The sequence below is a fragment of the Ornithorhynchus anatinus genome, chromosome 16 (assembly GCF_004115215.2).
Source record: "Ornithorhynchus anatinus isolate Pmale09 chromosome 16, mOrnAna1.pri.v4, whole genome shotgun sequence".
In the NCBI taxonomy this organism is placed as follows: domain Eukaryota; kingdom Metazoa; phylum Chordata; class Mammalia; order Monotremata; family Ornithorhynchidae; genus Ornithorhynchus; species Ornithorhynchus anatinus.
In genome coordinates this window covers 38,046,019-38,061,186 of record NC_041743.1, presented here as the reverse complement: position 1 = coordinate 38,061,186, position 15,168 = coordinate 38,046,019, and the positions used below count along the sequence as shown (strand labels likewise).

General features: G+C 59.2%; 1 protein-coding gene across 1 annotated transcript in view; it reads right to left on the bottom strand.

Moving 5' to 3' along the window:
- The window catches only part of EPHA10 (EPH receptor A10), a 39,414-nt gene that overhangs the window by 6,615 nt on the left and 17,631 nt on the right, over positions 1 to 15,168 (bottom strand). Inside the window, exons 4-12 of the mRNA XM_029080280.1 lie at positions 13,481 to 13,636; positions 12,355 to 12,714; positions 10,766 to 10,895; positions 10,329 to 10,492; positions 8,598 to 8,706; positions 5,868 to 5,923; positions 4,567 to 4,692; positions 3,328 to 3,513; positions 1,263 to 1,324 (exon numbers count right to left, since the gene is read on the bottom strand). Of these exons, the coding sequence (XP_028936113.1) occupies positions 1,263 to 1,324; positions 3,328 to 3,513; positions 4,567 to 4,692; positions 5,868 to 5,923; positions 8,598 to 8,706; positions 10,329 to 10,492; positions 10,766 to 10,895; positions 12,355 to 12,714; positions 13,481 to 13,636 (1,349 nt within the window). The remainder of the gene's footprint in view (positions 1 to 1,262; positions 1,325 to 3,327; positions 3,514 to 4,566; positions 4,693 to 5,867; positions 5,924 to 8,597; positions 8,707 to 10,328; positions 10,493 to 10,765; positions 10,896 to 12,354; positions 12,715 to 13,480; positions 13,637 to 15,168) is intronic.

The window sequence follows — 15,168 nt, the reverse complement described above, 5'->3', positions numbered from 1 at the left end:
GTGCGTCGGCGAGTCGGGGGAGACGCATCCTTAATGCCGAGTTCCTTCTCGGGGGTTCTTCTTGAAGGGGATGCTAGTTTAGGGGACCCACCCCTGAATTCTGATCCCGGTAGATATGAGGTGAGGCCAGGACCTCCATCGCCTCCCTCCAAAAAAAAAAAAAAAAAGGGTGCAGGAAAGGAGGAGCATCAATTCAAAATAGAACATCTGCCTTCCTTTAAGGAGGGGAGCCGGACTGGGAGACCACTGGGTCCTCACCTGCCCAGAGCCTCGAAGCAAAGACCTCTGGCAATCCATCAAAAGGTGCCACAGGGGAAATTAATCAGTCACCGGTGCTAATGAGGACGGTGATCGGTGATTATGATTATTATGGTATCTGTTAAGCGCTTACTCTGTGGCAAGCGCTCTTCTAAGCACTAAGGTGGATAGAACTGAATCGGGTCAGACCCCAATCCCTGTTCCACATGGGGCTCCGAGTCTGAGTTGGAGAGAATCCTCGTTTTACAATTGAAGAAATAATAATGTTGGTATTTGTTAAGCACTTACTATGTGCAGAGCACTGTTCTAAGTGCTGGGGTAGATACAGGGTCATCAGATTGTCCCACATGAGGCTCACAGTCTTAATTCCCATTTTACAGATGAGGTAACTGAGGCACAGAGAACTTAAGTGACTTGCCCACGGTCACACAGCTGACAAGTGGCAGAGCTGGGATTCGAACCCATGACCTCTGACTCCCAAGCCCGTGCTTTTTCCATTGAGCCATGCTGCTTACAAAGACACAGAAGTGTTAGGTGACTTGTCCAATGTCCCACAGCAAGCAAGTAGCAGAACTGGGATTAGAACTCGGGTCCTCTGGCTTCAGTCATTTATTCAATCGTATTTATTGAGCACTTACTGTGTGCAGAGCACTGTGCTCTCTCCTAGGCCATCCTGTTCCTCTCAACTGGTGAGTTGTTAATTATTCCTTTTAAAGGTATCTGTTGAGCGCTTACTATGTGCCCGCACTGCGCTTAAATTCTGGGGTAGATAGAAGCTAATCAGGTTGGGCATCGTCCATGTCTCACATGGAGCTCACAGACAGGTGAGGTAACTGAGGCACAGAGAAGCGACTTGCCCAAGGTCGCACAGCAGACGGGGGGCAGAGCCGGGATTAGAATCCAGGTCCTTCCGACCTCCAGGCCCGTGTTCTATCCACTAGGCCATGCCGCTTGGAGGCCGAGGGAGAGGTGTGCAGGAAGGAAAAAGAAGCGACGAGGCTTACCCGGAGGAAGGAGTCCAAGGCCCCGTTCCCCATGAACTCGGTGACTGTCATCAGAGTGCTACCTGTTTACAGGGGAAACGAGAAAACTCTCACACTCCTAGCCCATCCCACATCCCTACAGCACGGCTTTCTACTCCGTCGCTTCCCCTGTCTGTAATTTATTCTAGGGTCAGTCTTCCCCACTAGATCGTAAATTCCTCGAAGGCAGGGATCGTTTCAACTTACGCTATCGTACTATGCCAAGCGTTAAGTGCTCCAACGGAAATACCGCTGATCGGTTAGCCCTGTCAGCTCTACCTTCTGCCCCACCTCCCCGGGCTGAGTGGAGTCTGGGCAGGACCAGCCCCCAGAGACAAGGGTTCCCTCCTATTTATCGAGTGCTTGGTAGGCGCGGAGCACTGTACTAAGCGCTTTTTTAAAAATAGTATCTGTTAGACGCTCACTAGGTCCCCATCACTGTACTAAACGCTGGGGTGGACACTAGCTAATCAGGTTGGACACGGTCCCTGTCCCACCTGGGGCACCCAGTCTTAATCTGCATTTTCTAGATGAGGTAACCGAGGCCCAGAGAAGTGAAGTGTCTTGCCCAAGATCACCCGGCAGACAAGCGTTGGAGCCGGAATTAGAACCCAGGTCCTGACTTCCAGGCCTGTGCTCTACCCACAGAGCAACAACGGCTTCTCTTCCAAGCGCTTGGGAGAGTAATGATAATAATGGTGGTATCTGTTAAGTGCTTACTGTGTGCCAGGCCCCGTACTAAGCGCTGGGGTGGATACAGGCAAATCGGGTTGGACGCATTCTCGGTCCCGCATGAGGCTTCCGGTCCCAATCCCCATTTTACAGATGAGGTAACTGAGGCACAGAGAAGTGAAGTGACTCGCCCAAGGCCATACAACAGAAGAGTGGCAGAGCTGGGATCAGAACCCACCATCTTCTGACTCCAAGGCCCGTGCTCTATCCACTATACTATGCTGCTTCTATATAAAACAATATAACAGAGTTGGAAAACATGCTCCCTGCCCTCAAGAAGCTTACCGAAAGAATAATGAAAATAATAATGGTATTGGTTAAGCACTTGCTACGTGCCGAGCACTTTCTAAGCACTGGGGTAATCAGGTGGTGCCACATGAGGCTCACAGTCTTAATCCCCCTTTTACAGATGAGGTAACTGAGGCACAGAGAAGTTAAGTGGCTTGCCTAAAGTCACACAGCAGACAAGTGGCAGAGCCAGAATTAGAACCCACGGCCTCTGCCTCCCAAGCCCGTGCTCTTTCCACTAAGCCACGTTGCTTCTCAGGTAGCCTCACCGCTTCTCGGGTACGGCTTACGTTCTGGGCTTACGTTCTAAAGATCCCGAGCCATTTGGAAGCTCAGAGATGGTCAGGGAGCCAGATCGACCTTGGGAACGAAGGAACGAATTTCCCCGACCTCGCATCCCAAACCCTGCTGGGTTTGAGCCCCTCCGGTGTCGGGGTGGCCCGTTCCCTGGGGGGGAGCCAGGTAGCCCTGAACCCCGCCTGGCTCTCCTGCCTCCTCCATCCTCTATCTCCCGCCCGGCAGACAGGCCGACCTCTGCGACTCCCCCAAATCCCCCCACCCGGGGTGGGCTCAGGGCCAAGGCCGCCTCTCCATCTGCCTAATTAGCTAGCGCGGCTTAGTGGAAAGAGCTCGGGCTTGGGAGTCAGAGGATGTGGGTCCTAATCCCGACTCCGCCACTTGTCTACTGTGTGACCTTGGGCAAGCCGCTTAACTTCTCTGTGCCTCGGTTACCTCATCTGTAAAATATGGATTAAGACTGTGAGCCCCACGTGGGGCAACCTGCTTACCTTGTATCTACCCCAGCGCTTAGAACAGTGTGTGGAGCATAGTACTTGCCATAATGATAATAAATTATGATCGTCGGCGCGGCGAGACGGGCATCCCCTCTCCCGAGAGGGTGAGTGGGCGAGGGAAGGGAAGCAGCTGCCGGCTGGGGAGGTGGGGGAGGAAGGGAATCCCAACGAAGCCCCCGGGGAAAGGGGGAAAGGGGAAGAGAGGGGTCTGGGCCTCGGGGGGGACGTCCTGCCTCGGGTGATGACTCCTTCCAGACGGACGATGTTGGAGTGGTCAAACTGGCCCAGGACGCTGGCCTCCGCCAGGAAGTCGCGCTTCTGCTTGTCCGAACAGCTGGCCCGCAGGGTCTGGACGGCCACGGGGAGCTCCCGCTTGCTGGGCAGCCTCAGGCAGCCCCGGCAGAGCTGGCCGAACTCTCCTGCGGGAACACGGGGTCCCGAGGGAGGCTGGACCAGGGTCCGAAGCCCCCCTCTCCACCCCAGGGAACCTGCCACCTCCCCCTCCTCCTTGGACGTTCCTCCCCGAGATGGCAGAGAAGAGCCACAGGCCCAATCCTTGCTCTCTGACCTCTGACCCCGCCCCCCATTTCCCCTCAAAGTGACGTTCTGGGCATCCCCCTCCCCACAAACCTGGACTGGGACAAAGCTTTTGCCCAGGGCCGGGGGGCAGGGGAGGTCAAGCATCCCCAAAGAGTTGCAACGCATCGATTTCTCACCCCCACCAAAGGGAGAGGAGGCTCAGAGAGGGCAGGCTCCCCGCTCGGGGAGATCCAGCCCAGGAGCTCCCGCGGGATCAGGGAAAACCTTAAGGAGAGGATGAGGCTGGGGTCGGGGTCCCCCCTCCCCTCGTGGGGGCAGAGACCCTGGGGTCTGGGCTCGAGAGAGGCTGGTTGGGGTCGGCTCCCTTTCCAGGAGGAGTCGGCCGTTCGAGAGGAAGAGCAAGCGTTTCCATGGAAACCACCAACCAAGGACCCCGAAGAGCTGAGGAGCTTCCCCCTCCCCACCCCGCACACCTGTCCCCCGCACCACGACTCTGGGGTACCCACGCGGGGGCTTCTCAACGGGCCCCCCCGTCTTGACTGGCTCGTGGAGCCGGGGGTGGGTGGATCGGACCGGGTCGCAGGCCCAAGGCGAGTGGGAGTGAGCCCCCCTTTTCCTCTGCTCCTCCTCCCCATCACCCACCCCAAAGCGCTTGTGTATATTTGCACATATTTATTATTCTCTTTATTTTATTAATGATGTGTATCTATCTATAATTCTCTTTATCTCTTCTGATGCTACTGATGCCCGTCTACTCGTTTTGTTTTGATATCTGTCTCCCCCGGCTTCTAGACCGCGAGCCCGTTGCTGGGTAAGAGATTGTCCCTATCTGTGGCCGAACTGTACTCTCCAAGCGCTTAGTACAGTGCTCCGCACACGGTGAGCGCTCAATAAATACGACTGAATGAATGAGTGGGGAAGGAGGTGCTTGCCTGTCCCGATGACCCTCTCGATTTTGATGCTCGAATTGTCCAGTTCCTTGGCGAACAGGTGCACGGCCTGAAGGGGGTCCTCGCAGCTTTCGGGGTCGACGTAGGTGCGCCGGGTCGGGATCTTAACTGCGGGGAGGTGGGAGGGGGGAGACACGCCGGGTGAGCGACCCCTGGGCCCCCCGAAAAATCAAACAATAGCATTTACTGAGCGCTGACTACGCGCAGAGCACTATAGTGAGCGCTCGGGAGAGTACAGTACGATAGAATTAGCGGATACGTTTCCTGTCCATAATGAACTTACAGTCTAAAGGGCAGCAGCGTGACCAGCAGCGTGGCTTAGTGGAAAGAGAAAGGGCTTGGAAGTCAGAGGTCATGGGTTCTAGTCCCGCCTCTGCCACGGGTCGGCTGTGTGACTTTGGGTAAGTCACTTGACTTCTCTGTGCCTCAGTTACCTCACCTGGAAAATGGTGATGAAAACTAAACCTACGTGGGACAACCTGACTACCTTGCATCTACCCCCAGCGTAGCACGGTTCTTGACACATAGTAAGCGTTTAACAAATACAAATATTATTATTAAAGGACATATCCCTGATGGTGGCAGGCCGAGCCTGGATCAGACTTGGGGGAGGGGAAGGGGGCCCTGGGGTGGGCTGTTTGACCCCCTCCCCTCCCCCCCTCAGCTCCAGAACCCGAAGAGAGACTCCTGTCCAGTACCCTCTAGCTTCCCAGGCTGTATTTCCCCAGCCCCTCGCCCCCATTTCCTCCTCCACCTCCTCTTAGGCTGAGCCTGGTCCCTCCCCCCCCCCCAACTCCGGGGGGGGGGCTCTGGATTTCCTCCCCCAGCCACCCAGCCAGAACTGCTTCGGAACTCCGGGAGAGAGCGGCCTCGAATAGTAACGACGGTATTCGTTAAGCGCTTACTATGTGCCAAGCGCCGACCGCTTCCTCGGCCCCACCTCACACGATGCGGGGTGGAGGGTTGGAAGGGGGAATCCACCGCGCTCCGGGGGAGCAAAACCAGCCGTGGAAAAGCCTCAAGACAAATCTCTGCCAGCCCAGTGTCCTCATCAGGAAGCCCAAGCCAAGTGTGGGAGGGCTAGCGGCACCATGTGACTAGGCCCACCCGGCGGAAGAGGGGTCTAGGAATCCTTCCTGGGGAGGCACTGCCCCCCAAGAGGGGCGTTTGGCATGAAAGGGGAGGAAGGAAAGGAGGGGTTGGCGCTCCGGCCCGTCTCCAGGGGTGAGGGGTGGGGAAGGGGAGGAGGGGGCGGCCCAGGGTCCCCGCCGGCTGCAACTCACAGTGGAAATACAGTTCTTCGTCCCCGTCCTGGCTGGCCTTGCTGTAGCCACATTGCCTGGGGTGGAAGAAAGCGGTGGTCAGCTCCGACTCGGGCCCGGACCCCGTTAGTCCTGCCCCCTTCCTCCCCCCGCCCCAACACAGACCCTTCCCGGAGGCCCTACGGACCACCCCACCCGCCCTCACGCCTTAGCCTCAAGGAGGAAGGGCCCCTTCTTCGCTCTCCTCCCCCACCGCCCCGGTGCCAGGTCCCCCTAGGAAGACCAGGATTTCTGGGTCCACCTCTCCCCTGTGGGTGGGCTCAGTGGAAGGAGCCCGGGCTTGGGAGTCAGAGGTCATGGGTTCGAATCCCGGCTCTGCCCCCTTGTCAGCTGCGTGACTGTGGGCGAGTCACTTCACTTCTCCGGGCCTCAGTTCCCTCATCTGTAAAATGGGGATTAAGACTGTGAGCCTCATGGGGGACAACCCGATGACCCCGTATCTACCCCAGCTCTTAGAACAGTGCTCTGCACCTAGTAAGCGCTTAACAAATACCAACATTATTATTGGTAATAATAATTATTGATCCCCCACTGAGTTAGGCCCAATGTCCAGACCTTCCTGCCGCCACAACCCTCATCAAGAGAGAGGAGCACACCATCAGGCCAAGCCCCCTTCACCTTGCCCACAGACCCCCGGGAAGGGAAGAAGGATTGAACTCAGAGTTTTTAGCACAATCCGATATATCTGGGACCCGAGACAGAGCTCCTGCCTTAACAAGCTGTATTCCTCTTTTCCCTCTCTCTCTCCTCCTCGTTCTCTGTCTCTGCCTCCGAGCCTGTCAGTCTGACTCTCTCCCCCACTTTTAATTATTTTTCCAAGGGTTTCGCGCTGGAAAGGATCCTACCCGTTCCGGGTTCGGTTTAATCTCTCTCTGATTTCTGAAAGTTCACAATTACAGGCCATTAAGCTGAAACATCTGTTAGATTAATAAAGACGCCTCCCCGGCCTCTCCTCTCTCTCCGGCGGTCGTGCCGGGTGGGGGAGGCAGGCGGAGGGCCCGGTTTTGATGCGCGCACAATTATCTGCATCAGAGATTTCCCCGGGCAGCTCGGACTCCAGCTGTCTGAGTCCCTCTCCTTCCTCGGCTCCCTCCCCCCGGCGCGGCCGGATTCCCCCCCCCCACTCCGCCCCCCGACACACACACGAAGGCCCATAGAATAAACCTTGAAAACCCACTGTGCCCCAAGACACAGACAGCAGAGGAACCGCGCTGATTCTGTCCCGGGGTGAAAATGTCTGGGAAGCGCGGGGTTTGATCTTCTTGTCCTGGAGGTTTCTGGGGCTTGGGAGGGAGTCGCCCACCCATCCATCCCCTCTTTCCCCACATATCTGTCCGTTTCCTCTCTCCCTTGCTCCGCAGTGGTAGAGACAGGCGTCTGGCCATCTATCAGCCTGCCAAGCTTGGTCCGGGTCGCAGACCCTCTGGCTTTAGCGCCATTATTTGTTTTGGACGCTCACTGACAGCCAGCGCATCTTCCACCCTGCCTCCCCTCCTGTCTCTTCTGCCTCTGAGGGTCCCAGCTCCCAGCTCAGAGGGAAGCGGAGCAGTCTAGTGGAAAGACCACAGTCCTGTGAGACAGGATTCCTGGGTTCTAATTCCAGCTCCAACTCTTGCCTGCTGGACAAGTCACAGCTTCTCAGTCTCCTCATCTGTAAAATAGGGATTTAAATACCCTGGTCTCCCTCCCTCAGACCGTAAGCCCCGTGTGGGAAAGACTGCGCGGCCCACCTGATTATCTTATATCTACCCTAGCGCTGAACAAATCCACAATTACTCTTATGAGCTTCAAGCTCTGGGAGTGACTAGGCTAGAGACTACATCGATCTTTAACCTTTTGCTTCTATTCTCACTGGCTGAAGGAGGGGGGGGGGGGGAAGGCAAAAAGGATCATAATTGTGGTATCTGAGCGCTTACTATGTGTCGAGCACTGTTCTAAGCACTGGGGAAGATACAAGTTAATCAGATCAGACAGTCCCTGCCCTACACAGGGACAACAGGAGATCATGGAAAACTCTTGTACTGACTTTCTAGAGCCTCCAGTCTCCCTGTCACCATCCCCCTCTGCCCTGGGTCTTCTCCCTCCAGGGATGGGTCCCTCCAGGAAGCCCCTTCCAGGCCCAGACCCTATTCCCAGTGCTCCCAGAGGGGGCCAACTGGGGGGCTGCAGCAGCAATGGAGCCAGGAGAGGGGAGACAGCTCCAGTCGCATTCTGAGCAGCGCCGCTCCTGCCAGGAGATCTATTTCATCTGCGCCAATTCCCTCCGACGTTTAGCAAGTTAAGAGCCTAAATCCCCTTCTTGCCGGAGAGTTGGGCCAGGAGCTCTCTGACTGCGGCAGCTACGGTACTTGGGAGGGAAGGGTCTGTGCGTGTGCATGTATGTGAATGCGGAAGGCCGCGCTCGAACGTACGTGTGTGCTGCAAGCCATGCGTACGTGTCTTTAGGCATGTACTCAACAGGACACGTATGTGTGTCTCGATCTGTGTATCTGTGTGCAGTGGGCAAAACAAAGGCAGTTGCCACTCTGACTACCCATCGCCTGAAGAGGTGTCAGTGAGGCTCCAATCAGAAGCTCTCAGAAGGGCTGGGTATAAGCAGGTCCCCAGGGGGGAAAGGAGACCCGGTAGGAGAGATGGGAGGCTGAGGGGGCGGAGGGGCGTCAGTGGGGGGGTTTGGGGGATGTGGCTCACCTTCTCCAGACCATTACCCCAATCACCACGGAGACCAGCACGATCAGGACAGCAATAGCCACGGCCACGATGACCACGATAGGATTCTGCTCACTGGACATCATGGCCGCTAGCGGGGAGAGAAGGAGACAGGACGGTCATCAGAGGAGTCTCCAGATGGGCTGTCCGGGGCCACACTGCCACGGCCTCGGAGGGGTGTGGGATGCCCGTTTCTCCGGGGGAGTGGGAAGCGGCCACTCCCCATCCCCTCCCTCCAAGCTGCCGCGGCTGCCTCCAGCTAGGGGGTGAGGGGGATGTGAAGGATGGGGGGGGGGGGGCGGGCTGAGGCCAGTGAGAGAAGCCAGTGCAGGGTGAGGGGACCCCCCCCCCCTCCTTAGTCCCTAGATCGTAGCCCCTGAAACCCTCAGTCCAAGCCAAGAGAAAGTTCCCCGATTCGCGCTTTCGCGGGGGTCCTGGGCCCCTCCCCCGGCAACCCCTTACCCTCGCGTCCCCCCCCCCCCCCGTCCTTTCCGCCAAGTTTCCCGGAAAAACGCAACCTAAGTAGTTCCAGCAGCCCCAGTGGGGCTCCCCCCTCCTCGTGCCGGTCATCTGCCTTTTCCTCCCGTCTGGAGGCGGCAGCTGGACCGTGTCCGGGGAGTCGTTCGGCCGGCTCCACCACAGGAGCCGGAGCTCGGCAGGGCCATCACGCCGGGGGGCGGCGGGGGGGTGGGCGAGCCCCAACCTGCCGATGGCTTTCCGCCTCTCGCCGCTCACCCCCCTCCGGCCCAGAGAGGCCCGAGACAGCGACACGTCCGTGGAAGACTTTTATTAGACTCAACTCGTTCTGCCAACGTCGTCTGGATGGTAAGTGAAGGCAATTTAAAGGCCCGTTAACCCCAATTTGTGGGACGCGGAGCTCCCAGAGAGGGGGGAGGAGGGGGCGGGCGGAGGAGCGGGCGGGGGTGGACATCTGTCTGCCCGGCCCTTCAGCCAGGAACGATCGAGCCGACTCTCCCACAAGCCGGCTGGACCTCGCCCGGAGCCGGCCGGCTGCAGACGGCGAGCTCTCTGGCCGGGCTTGCGGCTCAAGCCGCATTCGTTCAATCCTATTTACTGTGCGGAGCCCTGGACTGAGCGTTCGGGAAAGAAGACTTCTAGCCTGTGAGCCCGTTGTTGGGTAGGGATCGTCTCTATCATCTGTTGACGAGTTGTAGTTTCCGAGCGCTCGGTACAGTGCTCCGCACCCGGTAGGAGCTCAATAAATACGACTGGATGAGTAAAAGTGCAATGGAGAGAGACCATCCCGCCCACCACGAGCTCACGGTCTAGAGGGAGGGAGGCAGACATCAATTCGAAGAAACAGACATCGGTAGAAGTAAATGGAGTTTCAGAGATATACAGAAGTCCTGGGGAGCCGGGGGGGGGGGGGGGGGAAGCAAGTCAGGGCAGATGAGGAAAAGGGGGAAATCCGAGCGCTTCCTGGTCATCGGGGCAAGGGTGGGGCTCACTGGTCAGGACCTGCCACTAGCCACCTCCTCGCCCAGCATACCTGCTTGCCCTGGCGCCTCCTCCCTACCGCCCCTCTTCCACCTGGCAGGGGCAGGGGTCCGCAGGGGAGGAGGGACTGGAGGAACGTTAGCTGCGGGGAGGAGGGAAGGGGCCGGGGAGCTGCAGGCGGCGGGAGAGACGGCCCCCACCCCCCGGTCCTTCCCTGGAGCCCCGGTTGGCCGGGGCAAGCAGGGAGGCCCTCACCTTCGCCCAGGGTCTCCACCTCGATGCTGGGGCTGAAGTCCCCGGGCCCCCGGGCGAGCGGGGAGCGACCTGGAAGATGTACAGGCGTCCCCGGCTTCAGTTGGGTGACCGTCACGGCTGGAGTGGCCGTCCTCACCGTCGAAGGGGCTCCGGCCCCTCGGGGCCTAGAGAGGGGCAGGCGGGACACCCGCCGACCATGAGCCTGATGGGCGGGCGGCCCTGGGGCAGCTGCCGGACCCTCGTGTCCGCCCCCGGCAGAACCGGCGACCCTCGTTTCGGCCCCTCCGCCCCCCAGCCCGGAAGCAGCCCGAACGTCCCACCCGGACCGGGGAGAGCTAAGACCCCTCCCCCTCCACCCCGTCCCCCAGGACGTCAGGAGGAGACAGGGAAGGGGCCTGGCATTGGTTCCCGAGAGGGCGGGTTCGGGGGACAGGGACCCCACCTTCTCGTAGAAGTTGACCTCGTACTCGGTGGCGTTGTGGCCGGCGGGCGTCGGCTCCTGCCAGGACAACGAGATCCTCGTCTGCTCGATCCTGTCTGGCCGAATCTCGGGCTCCGGGGTGGGGGCTGCGGGAGAGGCGCAGGGGGGCCAGTCAGGGACAGAATGGGCACAATCCGGTGGCGGGGCGGGGCCTATGTGGCCCGGGTTCCCTGGCCCACCCCCCCCCCCGATCTCCCGCCGGTCGACGCCCACCCCAGGGTCCCTTCCCGTTGGGGGCAGGGAACGGGTCTGTTTACTGCTACGGTGTACACTCCCAAGCGTTTAGTAGAGTGTTTCGCACCCGGGGCTCAATACGTACGATTGAATGACCGAATGAAAGGAAACGAGACTGACTCCCACCCCGCCCCATCTCCGGGGAGCCCAGGGGGAGCCCAGCCGGGGCCTCTGACATTTGAAAGAGAGGCAGCGCCTCGGCCCCCACTTCTCCTAATAACCGGGCGCCCCCCGGGGCCGGGACCTTTCCGGAAATCTGGGGTCAGCGACCCCCCTCATCCCCGGAGAACCTGGGCTGGCTGTGACGAAAGCCGTTTCGAGGGGACAGGCGGCGGCGGCCCCGGCCTGCAGGACCACGGCCCAGGAGGAGCTGGGGTCCTTGGCGAGAGGGCAGAGGAAGGGAGGGGAGAGGAGGGAGGGAGGGAGGGAGAGAGAAAAGGAGGGGGCAGAGGATGGGGGGGAAAGGAGGCAGGGGGAGGCAGACGAGGGGAGGAGGGGAGAGGAGAGAGGGAGGGGCAGAGGAAGGGATGGGGAGAGGAAGGGGGGAGGGGGGCAGAGAAGGGAGGGAGAGGGCAGAGAAGGGAGGGAGGGGGCAGAGAAGGGAGGGAGGGGGCAGAGAAGGGAGGGAGGGGGCAGAGAAGGGAGGGAGGGGGCAGAGTGGGGCCGAGGAGAGAGCGCTGTCTCCGTTCCCCTCGGAGAGTGAAGGGATTTTCATGCAAATGGCTGGTTGGGAGCCGCCTGTGTTGGGGGAGATAAGGGACTCGACGGCAGGGAGGGGCGAGTGTGGGAGGTGGGGAGGTGGGGAAGGGGCCGGAGGATTGGTGGAGAGGGGCGAGGATGGAGAGGGCCGGAGGATGGAGAAGGGCCGTGAGGTGGGAGAGAGGGGCCGGAGGATGGAGAGAGGCCGGAGGATGGGGAGGGCCGAGGATGGGAGAGAGCGGGCCCGGAGGATGGGAGAGGGCCGGAGATGGGAGAGAGGCCGGAGGATGGAGAGAGTGGGCCGGAGTGATGGGGAGAGGGCCGGAGGATGGGGAGAGGGGCCGGAGGATGGGGAGAGGGCCGGAGGATTGGAGAGAGGGCCCGGAGGTATGGGGCAGAGGGGCCGGAGTGATGGGGAGAGGGGCCGGAGGATGTGGAGAGGGGCCGGAGGGTGGGGAGAGGGGCCCGGAGGATGGGAGAGGGCCGGAGGATGGGAGAGGGCCGGACGGAATGGAGAGAGGGGCCGGAGGATGGGGAGAGGGGCCGGAGGTAGAGAATGGGGAGGGCTGGCCTGGTCCCGGATGAGCGGAGTGTGCGGGGTGTGTCCCTTACCGGCCAGCCCCGTGGACACGGTGACCTCCGCGTAGCGCTGGTCCGCGGCCCGGGGCCCGGAGACGCCGTTGAGGGCGGCCACGCGGACGGTGTAGGTGGTCCTGGGCAGCAGGTTGAGCAGGGTGGCCGTCTGCTCCACCAGCCCCGTCTGCTGCGGCACGAAGCCCACCCCGGGCCCGCAGGGCTCACAGCGGCCTCCCCCGCCCCCTGACCCCGGGCCCGACCCCCGCGGGCAGCGGCGGCACAGCAGGGTGTAGGTCACGTCCGAGCGACCCCCCGAGTCGGCCGGGGGGCTCCAGTGCAGCAGCAGCGACGTCTGCTTCAGCCGGTAGCTCAGGTCCCGGGGGGCAGAGGGGGGTCCTGCGGAGATAAGAAGAACGTCTAGCATTTCATCTATTTCTATCGACGCTATTGACGCCCGTCTCCCCTCGTCTAGACCGCGAGCCCGTCGCTGGGGAGGGGTCGCTTCTCTCTGTGGCCGAACTGTACTTTCCACACGCTCAGTCCAGTGCTCGGCACGCGGTAAGCGCTCCGTAGATACGATTGAATGAATGAATGAATGAATGAATGAATGAATAAACTTGGGAGTCAGAGGTCACGGGTTCGATTGCCGGCCCTGCCATTTGCCAGCTGCGCGACTGGGGGGCAAGTCACTTTTAACTTCCCCGTGCCTCGGTTACCTCATCTGTAAAATGGGCATCGAGATCGTGAGCCTCACGTGGCGGTGACCCTGTACCTACCCCAGCGCTTAGAACGGTGCTCGGCACAGAGTAAGCGCTTAACAGATACCGACGTTATTATCGTTTTAGTCGTTAAAGCGCTTACTCTGTGCCGAGCACCGTTCTAACCGCAGGGGTGGATACGAGGTCCTCGGGCTGTCCCCCCGGGGCTCACAGACTTCATCCCCATTTCATAGACGAGGCAACTGAGGCACGGAGAAGTGAAGTGATTGGCCCAGAGTCACACGGCTGACAGTGGCGGAGACGGGATTAGAACCCACGACCTCTGACTCCCAAGCCCATACTCCTTCCACTGGGCGGGGGGGGGGGGATGGGGGCTAGAGGGGGGAGTTCCCGGCCTTTGGGCCCCTCCCCCGACCTCTTCCCACCCTGACCCCGGGACTCACGGGTGCAGGCGGCCGTTGGGGGGTCCACAGCTGAGCGGGTGTAGCCCTCCTGGCAGGTGCAGAGGGTGGAGGCGTTGGTCGGGGTGAAGCTGTGCTCCGGGCAGGGGGAGCAGAGAGGCCAACGCGGGGAGAACTTGTAAAACCCAGAGGGGCAGGCTGGAGGAACGTACAGAGGAAGACCAGGGAGGGGAAGACGGCCAAGGAGCACCAGAATCGGTCCCACAACACGCAACCACCTTCCTACCCATCCCCTAATCGATCGATCGATCGGGAGTATTTGTGGAGCGTTTCTCGAGTGCAGAGCGCTGTATTAAATGCTTGGGAGGGTGCAATACAACAGAGACACATGCCCTACCCCTCAGGAGCTTGCAATCTAGAGCAGGAGACAGACATGGAAATAAATTATGGCTATCATTCGGTGGTATTTACCGAGTGCCGAGCACTGTACTGAACGCTTGGGAAGGTGCCTTAAAACAGAAGTGGTAGACACATTCCCTACCCCTCAGGAGCTTACAATCTAGAGCAGGAGACAGACATTAAAATAAATTATGGATATCATTCGGTGGTATTTACCGAGTGCCGAGCACTAAACTGAACGCTTCGGTGGGTGCCGTACAACAGAGGGGGTAGTTTCATTCCCTACCCACCAGAAGCTTCGGTCTAGAACGGGAGACAGACGTTAAAATAAATTACGGATATCGTTCAGTGGTATTTAGTGAGAGCTCGCTGTGTGCAAAGCACTGTACTGAGCACTTGGGAAAGTACCAACAGCATTGGTCGACACGTTCCCCACCCACCGGGACCTTTCAGGCTAGATGGGGAGATAGACATTAATGATACTGTACTCTCCCAAGCGCTTAGTCCAGTGTTTTCCACACAATAAGTGCTCACTACATACGATTGAATGAATGTAAATTATAGGTCTGTAAATAAGTGCAGCGGGACTGAAGGCGGGGTGGATGTCAAGGGGTCAAAGCGTACAGACCGAAGTACATACACGACACAGAAGGGAGAGGGAGCCGTGGAAAGGAGGATTTAGGGGAGAAACTGGAGGAGTTGCGATTTCAGAAGGGGTTTGAAAAAGGGGAGAGTGGTGATGCGTCGGATATGAAGGGGGAGGGAGTTCTCGGCCAGAGGCAGGAGGTGGGCAAGGGATTGGTGGCTAAATAGACGAGATTGAGGAATGGTGAGTAGGCTGGTGATGGAGGAGTGAACCACACCGGCTGGGTTGATTTAGGAAATCGCTGAGGTAAAAAAGGAGGGGGCGAGCTGTGGGAGGGCTTTAAAGCCAACAGCAAGGTCCTCTCTCATCTGTCTCGGGAGGGGGGAGCGCAGCCGATTAGTCAGGTATGAATACTTGCAAACAATTAACAGACACATGAATAATCACACCCTCATTCAAATGCCTAAATGTCCACACACATACATGGAGAGTTATCTGTAGAAACAGACCCTTCCATGCACTGGGGTGGATAAAGCCCCATAACTCACAGCAGCTGGCTTCTCTTCCTGCTTCTGTAGCAATCTTTGGGAACCAAGCCTTTCTGGCCCTCACTCAGAACGCTGTCCAGCTGCCAGCCTCCCATCCCTTCCCCCTCCTCCTCCTCCTCCTCCACCACCCTGGCTCCTTTTCACCCACTGCTATCCGCACCCTCCTCAATCCTGCCCCTCCTCCGTCTCCGAGTGAA